The sequence below is a fragment of the Sebastes umbrosus genome, chromosome 11 (genome assembly GCF_015220745.1).
Source record: "Sebastes umbrosus isolate fSebUmb1 chromosome 11, fSebUmb1.pri, whole genome shotgun sequence".
NCBI classification, from domain to species: Eukaryota; Metazoa; Chordata; class Actinopteri; order Perciformes; family Sebastidae; genus Sebastes; species Sebastes umbrosus.
Window position 1 is genome coordinate 32,826,203 of NC_051279.1, and position 10,228 is coordinate 32,836,430.

Here is a 10,228-nt window from a genome sequence, read left to right on the forward strand (position 1 = left end):
ATTGTCTTAAGTATATCTCTATCAAAAGATTAAGTACAAGTATAAGCCATATATACTTAGACTTTTCTGTAGACTTGTAAGTATAAGCCAAGTATAGTTTTGTTAAGTATATCTCTGATGAGTATATGAAAAGTAAATTCTCTTATTTTAAGTTTAAAAGAAGTATACTAACAGTACACTTGAATAAACATATTTTTTGTCAGGGCAGCCATAGTTTCCATTCATTTTCCTGAACCTATGTTGTATTAAATCAAATGGTGGACCACTCAATCCATCTCCATGGACATTTCATCCCCTTTTTTATTATTTACCTAGCCCGTATGTTTGATTGAAGTCCATATATATTATATTGATATGGCATAATACGTTAGTTTAAATAAAGTCTGTTAACGCACACCGCAGAGCATCTTGTGGAACACATTTTTACATTCCTACCGGCGGTGACATAGTCGGACGCATTTAGCGGTTGAACCAAGCTTACTTCCGGTTGTCATTCAACGGGACCAGCAACGTGACAGTCTGACAGACAGACAGACAGACAGACAGACAGACTGCTTCTCCTCAGCTCTTTAACCGCAGTAAGTGCTCACACTGAAACGCTTCTTAAATGTACTGCTGTATGGATTAAATGGTAAATGAGTGCAGATGATATTAGATCTAGTATGTTTATGGTTAAACTGGACAGAGAGGAAGTCTCCTCCAAACACTGGGGGAGCGGGTCTGATGCGACACCGGCTAGTTTAGCAAACGGTAGCTAATTAATACACATTACTCACTTCCTTCGTCACTCTACCGGTACACAGCTTTACTCTACCGGTACACAACTACAGAGCTTTACAGATCAGTACATGGATTAATAAAGACACCTGCTAAACATTGTACACGGCGGTGACTAACTCGTTATTACCGTGTAGATGCTAACGTTAGCTTGTTAGCCTGCTAGCCTGCTAGTGTGAATGTAGCTTCAGTATGAAACCCATCATCCCAGACTGAATGACCGTCTAATCACGCCCACGTGTTCTTGAGTAGACGTGAACATGTCAAATCAAGAGTTTAAAATAGTTATGAATATCTCTACTAGTAATTGTCAGACAAATGTTGAAACAATTAAGCAAATAATCGATTAGTCGATCACCGATTAAAGATAGAACACCAACCAGCAACAGTTCAGACACTGTTGGTTGTAGCTCCTCAGGTGTCCAGGCCAACTGAACCGAGTCCAGACCAGGTCCAGACCAAGTCAGATCGAGTCGAATAATAGGAAATAGTGTCTTTCCAATGCTAATCAATCTAGTGATTAATGAGTTAGGATTGATAGAAATAATCTATAAACGATACTGATCTATCTGCTAACATCAAACTAATCAATGCATAGAATTTGGGTTTGAGGACCATTACAGTCTAACGTTACATTCATAAACCTTGAATTTAATCTGATATTTACTACTGACATTACTCCCCCGAGACCCCCCCCCCCTCCCAATATGCCCACAAGCAGGGACATTTTAATTCAATTTTAATTTATTTATTCAGATTATTGTTATTATTATTATAACTTAGTGTTACAACTATAGTTTTTTCCTCTTTCTACCTGTGATACTGGCTATACTGTATGTGTGGTACACAAGTAGATTATTTGTGGTGGGAAAGGACTTTTTTATGTTATCTGTTTGTTACTATATGCATTAGTCTATTGTTCCTTGTGATGCAGACTCTATCACGCATGACAACATGAGAGAGATGAAACAGCTGTATTGTCACTGTTCTGCATTTTTAATAAACTATAATAATGTGGTCACATCTCTCATCCAGGTACCATCTCACTCTCTCGTCCTCTTCCTCTCCTCGCATTTCTCGCTTTCAAGTTTTTCTCTGCGCCGCTGCGCTGCTGTTGAATGCATATACTGAAGGGGAAACACTGTTGGAATCAGGCATTTACTGTAGAACTGATCCCAAATCAGCAGCCAGGAGCAACTTGACCAGTTCTCAATAGCTGAGCCCGAGTCCAACAAGTCACGAGAGTCCAAGACAAGTGCACGACTTCAAAAAAGTGGACTCGAGTCTGGACTCGAGTACTACAGCCCTGAGTGCCAGGATGCTTTTCTCTGTTTTATACAATTGTAAAATGAATATATATTTTGGGTTTAGGGTGTTAGTCAGTCAAAACAGGACATCTGAAGGTGTCTCCTTGGCCTCTGAGAACTAGTGAGGGACATTTTTCACTATTTAGTGTCTTTTTCTTTTGTGTGTGTGGGTGTCAAAAAGGGTCTGTAGTAAAAAAAAAAAAAAAAAAAAGTGATCAAAGCGTGGCCTGTTGTATCAAATGTCTTTAAAGTTATGTCTTCTTTGTCTCTCTTTCTCTCCAGGGAGCTGAATATTGTAACCAGACATCATGACACTGTTTCACTTCGGGAACTGCTTTGCCCTGGCCTATTTCCCTTACTTTATAACATACAAGTGCAGCGGCCTGTAAGTGTCTGTTTGAATCAGGGATCTGCAACATGTGTGGTGAATGATGTGTGCTTTTATATCCTGTTTGATATCTCATCAGTCCAGTCATGACCAGCAAAGCATAGTCGGAGTAAATGATAAAAAGTAAAATACTGTGTGGGCAATGACTGTCATGGCTAAGTTTGATCTCATTATTACAGGTTCTTTGTATTCCTACTGTATGTTGTAGCAACATATGCTCAGAGACTAAGAAGGCTGTTAATAATCTTCTTAGTAATGCCAGAGGTTTAGGGGGGGGGGGGTCCACATAATCTTCTTAGAACTGTGTGAAGTGTGCTCTTGAATTTGTCAGTACGTTTGCTTATCAACACAATTTTTGTTTCTGTCACCATTATTGCACTCAAATCTAAAAACATTTGTATCCCAAATTGCCATTTTCTGCCTGGACTACCTTGTCTCTGTGCCTCCTTATTTTACAGTTCTGCTGCCATTTAACTCCGTGTTTGTGTGTTCAATCTTTAGTTCAGAGTACAACGCCTTCTGGAGATGTGTCCAGGCTGGAGCCACCTACCTGTTTGTCCAACTCTGTAAGGTGAGTGAGCTTTCTGGTGATTGAGGATTAGCTTCCTTGTGTTTTTAGAGTGTGTGTAAGCAGGGTCTGCTTTTGTGTTTCAGATGCTGTTCCTAGCTACATTTTTCCCCACATGGGAAGGAGGAGCTGGAGTTTATGACTTTGTAGGGGTGAGTGTTCATCATAGTAACAACTTCAGAAAGGAGATTAACATTTTCTCACCCCTTGTCAGACTTTGGTAACTGTTTGCTAAAACAAAGCGAGCCAGTCGAAATGCCAGCTTGTGTAGGAGGTTGTAATGTGTTTCTTTGTTTTTTACAGGAATTTATGAAAGCGACCGTGGACCTGGCAGACCTGTTGGGTCTCCATCTTGTGATGTCTCGTAATGCTGGTAAAGGGGAGTACAAGATCATGGTGGCTGCCATGGGCTGGGCGACAGCAGAGCTTGTGATGTCCAGGTGAGCAGTAACACTGCTCCTTCAGAAGAAGCATTAGCTTCACTTATTGTCAAACTATTGCACATTTTCTTCAGCTAAACTCTTGATAAATCTGAAGCCATTATCATACAGTAAGTCCAGACGCCTCTAGCGAGCACTTCTTCCCTCACTTAGTTTTTCTGTCCTGCGGCATCAAAACCCAGTGCAGAAATCTGGTTGTTGTTTATCTTCCATAACAAACTTAACTTTGACCAGAAGGTGAAGTCTCATTCAATCGGGCTTTCTGCAACTTCGGAATATCTCGAAAATGTAGATCTTTTTTATCTCCAAAGAAACTGTCATCCATGCTTTCATTACATCCCGTTTAGACTACTGTAACTCTCTGTGTTCCTGTCTCACCCAACACAACCTCTCCAAACTTCAACTAGTTCAAAATGCTCCAGCAACTACTCACAAAATCCAACAGAAGAGTCCACATAACACCTGTTTTAGCATCTCTACACTGGTTACCTGTATGTTTTAGAATTGATTTGAATGATTACTGTTAAAGCACGGTTAGGGTTGGCCCCTGATTATGTCAGTGACCCACTAACCCCTTATGAGCCAGATGCAGCCTGAGATCCTCCAGCAGAGGTCTCTTAGGCCCTGTTCAGACCTGGTATTAACATACGTCCTCAGTGATCGGATCACAAGTGGACAGCTTTAAGTACGTCTGTTCACACCTGGCATTAGAATGTGTCTCCACATGCGTCTTCAGTGACCACTTGTGATCCGATCTCACTTCCCGCTCTATATGCAAATAAACACGTAGTAAACACACGGCTAATACAGCAGCCGTTGTGACGTAATATTACATGAATGTCAGTAGTAATATCCTACATATTCCTGAATTCTGGTATATTGTATTAACATCAAAATAAAAGGTTATTGTACCGACGGTTCCCGGGGAGCTCCGCACCGCCGGCACCGCCAGGGAGGACAGAGAGCAGGCGGGCGGGTGGGAGCGGCGGAACAAAAACACCGACACATCTCCGACAGTATGATAATAATGCACTTTGCGTGCCGTCTTGATAGTCTGCAGATATGTAGCCTATAGATAAGGTATATTTTAATAAAATACAGTCGTACCGACAGGACACAGTAGAGCACAGAGACCGTTTCCATGCTGACAAGCGCCCGTGTCTGCCTGTCTATTCACCTGAGGGGCGCGGTGATCCCCCGGATCCCAGCGGTACGTCAGTAGAGTAGGCGGACCTTAATGTGGCCAAGGATGCATTCACTACACACTGCTAAGGAATTTGACCATATGTGGCCCAGACCACCTCTGAATGTGGTCTGAGTAATCGAATCTCAATGCGTCCTCAATGCGTCTCAAGTGTGTTCACACCTGTACTTAGAGCTGTCCACTAGTGATCCGATCACTGAGGACGCATGTAAATACTAGGTCTGAACAGGGCATTAGTTATTCCTAGGTCGAGGCTAAAAACCAGAGGAGACTGAGCCTTTGGAGTATATATACATATATATATATATGTACGTATATATATACATATATATGTGTATATATATATATATATATGTGTATATGTGTATATGTATATATATATATATATATATATGTGTATATGTATATATACATACATACATATATATATATATATATATATATATATATATATATATATATTTATATATATATATATATTATACTTGATATATATATATATATATATATATTATACTGATTATATATGTATATATACTACACACACATATATATATATATATATATACACTATACATATATATATATATATATATATATATATATATATATATATATATATATATATATATATATATATATATATATATATATATATATACATATATATATATGTATATATGTATGTATATATATATATACGTATATATATATATGTATGTATGTATATATATATATATATATGTATATATATATATATATATGTATATATGTATGTATATATATGTATATGTATATATATGTATGTATATGTATATATATATGTATGTATATATATATATATATATGTATATATGTATATATATGTATACATATATATGTACATATATATACATATATATATATATATATATATATATATGTATATATACATATATATATATGTATATATATATATATATATATATATATATGTATATATACATATATATATATATATATATATATATATATATATGTATATATACATATATATATATGTATATATATATATATATATATGTATATATACATATATATATATGTATATATATATATATATATATATATATATGTATATGTATATATATATATGTATATGTATGTATGTATATATATATATATATGTATGTATGTATATATATATATATGTATGTATGTATGTATGTATATATATATATATATATATATATATATATATATATATATGTATACATACTCAATGTATGTACATATGTATATATATAAATATAAATTAAAAAAAACAACAATTGAATGTCACTGTTTGTCCTGTTATGGCTCCTCAGGTGTCTTCCTCTGTGGGTGGGAGCCAGAGGGATCGAGTTTGATTGGAAGTACATCCAGATGAGCTTTGACTCTAACATCAGTTTGGTGAGTAGCTTCTGCTTCACTACTCCACTCTGTCTGCTCCATGACCTTCACTCTATCTCTATCTGTTGTCTTTCATGTCAGCCTCTCCTTTACCTCTCATCCTCCCATCTCCCATTTGTTGTTGACAGCGATGGTGTAAAGAAACAGTTCCAGTAAATAACGAGACAGATATGGATTTCTTTCCCTCTATAGGTTATATTGCCATTGTATCTGTAATGTAAATGTTTATATGATGGGACCTGAGGGTGTATAAAAAGATGATTAAAACCAGTAATTATTTCTATGTGTTTATAGATCCATTATATCGCCATGGCAGCAGTGGTGTGGATGTTCACACGATACGACCTTCCTAAGAGCTTCAGGCTTCCTGTTACTGTGCTGCTGGCTCTCTGTGTCTACAAGGCCTTCTTAATGGAGTGAGTCACAAACACATACAGTACACACCGTCAGACATACTACATACAGTACACAGAAAGACAGAAAACAGAGTACTGGTATTATCTAAAAGGTCAAATATTCATTTAAAGGAAAATTCAGTTTAGGTTTGATTTGACTGTCTATGTGGCGGCTGCACTTTATTTTTTGAACCACCGGATGGCTCTAGTTAACAGCAGCAACATGAGCAATAATAATAATAATAATTGCATAACAACTTTCTTGAAACAAGTTTCTCTTAGACTGTGCTCAAGATGTTTGGTATGAGCACCAAAACTCTGTGAACTTCTATCGCTGCACCGTTGAGTGTTGTGACTGGTGTATTACTGTGTGGTTTGGCAACCTGATGGCTCAGGAATGCAGACTGTAAAAACAGCAGAACTAGCAGGACTTCATAACCTTTACACCACTCGCTGCAAAAGGAAAGCCCAAAACATCAGAGAGGAGGAGCACAATGCGTCATACTGGTAAAACCACGCCCACGGGAGGGGAAACAATCTGCGCCTCAATATGAAATCAAGGGCCGAGACTCTGACAAAATGCCTGTAGGAAGCTAAAAACGTTAGATTTCAGCAGGTCAAAGGATTCTTTTAGAACTCAATGTCTACCAGAGGTGCAGTTGATGACTAAAATGATGATGGGATGGGACAAGTTAGCTGTTAGTGAGCTAATGTTAGCTATGAGTTAGCAAGTTTTTTTTTTTTTCTAGAACAAAAACAAATTCATAAAAAAATATATAATATAAATCATTATCATTATAAATGATTATTTTTTGTGAGCTAAAAATGCTCGTTAAATATGTAGGATCCCTAATTATTAATTATTCTTCATAATCTGAAAGTTGTGGAAGTTAGTTTGGAGGAAGTGAGGTAAGAAAAAAATGGAGGCAGAGTCAGTGGCTCACTGACAAAAAGCATTTCAAACCATTTTGCATCTCTACAATACAGTACAGTTTATTTATAAAAAAAAGATTACTTTCATTATTATTATTTTGATTTGTATTTTTTAAAATATTTTTTATTTATCATTTTGTATGATATTTTTATTTAAAAGTATGTATCTATTAATTGTATTTAATTCAGATTTATATAATTTCAATTATCTATTTACCTATTTATTTATTTTTAAATCCCTGTCCTTCATATTTTGTTATTGTTATTATTTTCGGGGGGCTTGACAGGCACTGGTGAGGGGCTGTTCTATTGGTTGATTCCCTAAAATTCCTTTAGTGTTTTTATTTTCAATATTGATGGTGGTGCCTGTTTTACATTATACACGCATTAATAAAAATGTTGAAACTAACCAATACAGTACATTATACTATAATACAATAGGTGCTTTGGCCCCAAAAGAATAAGGGACCAATGGGAGGACCAGCAGATGATTTTATTAAATGATTGTAAAAGGGTTCATTGTGATGTCAGTGTTTAGGCTTACAAATGCATCAAGAGATGTGTATTTTCTTTGTCTCTGTGACGGATGGTTTCAGCGACGCCAACGCGCTGTTTAGTTTTGTTCTTTAACGTTTTTTAACGTTTCTCTCTGTCGTGTCTTCAGGTTGTTTGTCCACGTCTTCCTGTTGGGCAGTTGGACGGTGCTTTTGGTGAAAGCCGTGCTGACTGGTGCCATCTCTCTCTGCTCGCTGTTTCTCTTCGTCACTCTGGTCCACAGCAACTAAGTAGAACTAAAACACCCCAGGGTTAAACCTTCATCAGTCCTTTTGGGCCCGACTGGACCCGGGTTGTCATAAATCAGAAGCGGACTCCTGATACCTTTCCAATCTGAGTATCACCATATATACATACGACACCAGAGACTACTGAAACGTACTTGTTGAATTTGTGCAGCCGGACTGGTCTGATGTACAAACAAGGCAGAGCTACTAACTGGTAAATTAACCAGTTCTTCCAGTTTGTTTTGATCAGTCTGTGCAGACGGTGGATATAAACATGCACTGAAGCTTTGTTTGCTCTCAGTCCACCAGTTTAAAGGTCGAGTGGTGACATCAGGACGCTTCCGTGATATGATTGGCTGAAAGCTGTGTTGGTTTTGTTAGAACGACCAGAACGACCACAAATGAGTTGAGACTTTCTAACTTCATTCTTTTCTATGTGTTCTGTCCAATGAGCCAACTATTTAATGCTTGGATTAAATAGTGAAGTGCATTGATAACAAATGAATGACTGATAGTTGATCGTGTGGCCACCAATTTATCAATTTATTTATATACAAGTAAATATTACGAGTAGTGAAAATGTAGTTGTAGCAAGATTTTTCTAATTCTTGAAGAAATTTAATTGAAGATTTAACTCAAGTAAACAGTCCCGCAGTATGAATAAGCGGAGGTCCGCTCAGCATTCTTACCACGTCACGTTGAATTGTACGCATCTGTGATTCTGACATTAAAGTAATAAATATGTTTTTGTCTTATCTTGCTCTCAGAGTTTTGATTGATTTTGATTTCTTGATATCATGTCATATTTAAGAAAATAATATAAGAAAAACATACAGGCTCAACCCAGGGACAGATTATCGTCTGAGGACGTATGAGGTTTTATATTTGTGTGTTCAGAGTTCCACTCCTGGAACATGTGACCTGGCGAGTTGTCCTAGTTATTAGATTAGGAGAAAGTATTGGCAGCAGAGGGGAGTGCTGCAGAAATCTAATTCAAATCTGAGTCGTGAATAAAGCTAGTTAAATTCACAAGGCTCTAAATATATTATATATTCTACCTTCTCGTCACACAACACACCTCATGTTTTTACCCGTCACCCCCTTTTCTGCTAGTTTAGCTCTCTCTGCTTCTCTCTTCCTCCTCTCTCAGCTGGGGTCCCATGGACTCCAACAAAGCTGTCATTATTGAGATGCCACAATGGGCTTTGCTGTTACCTAACACACATGAACACTACCTTCTCTGTTTACTGCTGCTGCTTGTGTGCGGTTGCTGCAAAACTCCTGCTTGCTTGTTATAAGAGAGAGACGGGAGATGGCTGCAGTGACACTGACATTAGCCTGACCTTGTGAATTCCAGTGAGAATTAGAGGAGTGTGACTTTACCAACTGTGGCCCATTAATGCACACGTCACCAGATTAATAATATGGGCTCGCTGGACATTAGAAGCACCATCGTATCCAGTCCAGGAATGCATTAACAAGGAATCACTGCAACGTGTTGTGTCGAGATACGGATGAGGTTCTTAGCACCTCCTCAATCACATCCTGGATACCCAGAGTTACACAGAGTTACCCAGTTACACAGAGTTACACAGAGTTACCCAGAGTTACACAGAGTTACCCAGAGTTACACAGAGTTACACAGAGTTACCCAGAGTTACACAGAGTTACCCAGAGTTACCCAGAGTTACAAAGAGTTACAAAGAGTTACACAGAGTTACCCAGAGTTACACAGAGTTACACAGAGTTACCCAGAGTTACACAGAGTTACACAGAGTTACAAAGAGTTACAAAGAGTTACACAGAGTTACCCAGAGTTATAGAGTTAACAGAGTTACAGTTACCCAGAGTTATAGAGTTAACAGAGTTACAGTTACCCAGAGTTACCCAGAGTTACACAGAGTTACCCAGAGTTATAGCGTTAACAGAGTTACAGTTACCCAGAGTTACACAGAGTTACACAGAGTTACCCAGAGTTACACAGAGTTACCCAGAGTTACCCA

At 37.4% G+C, this 10,228-nt stretch overlaps 1 protein-coding gene across 1 annotated transcript; it reads left to right on the top strand.

Annotated features, from left to right (window-relative positions):
- Nucleotides 1-422: 422 nt before the first annotated feature.
- tmem147 (transmembrane protein 147) lies at nucleotides 423-8,980 on the top strand. Its single transcript, XM_037785442.1, has 8 exons — nucleotides 423-578; nucleotides 2,367-2,469; nucleotides 2,974-3,043; nucleotides 3,127-3,192; nucleotides 3,344-3,480; nucleotides 6,031-6,115; nucleotides 6,410-6,531; nucleotides 8,108-8,980. Exons 2-8 carry the CDS (start codon nucleotides 2,393-2,395, stop codon nucleotides 8,226-8,228), a joined length of 678 nt encoding a protein of 225 aa, XP_037641370.1. The 5' UTR covers nucleotides 423-578; nucleotides 2,367-2,392; the 3' UTR covers nucleotides 8,229-8,980.
- The last annotated feature ends 1,248 nt before the right edge of the window (nucleotides 8,981-10,228 follow it).

Coding starts and splice junctions, on each gene's coding strand:
- tmem147 (XM_037785442.1), top strand. CDS start 2,393: ATGACACTGTTTCACTTCGGGAACTGCTTTGCCCTGGCCTATTTCCCT. Junction 3,481..6,030: donor GCAGAGCTTGTGATGTCCAG/GTGAGCAGTAAC, acceptor ATGGCTCCTCAG/GTGTCTTCCTCTGTGGGTGG. Junction 6,116..6,409: donor TTGACTCTAACATCAGTTTG/GTGAGTAGCTTC, acceptor ATGTGTTTATAG/ATCCATTATATCGCCATGGC.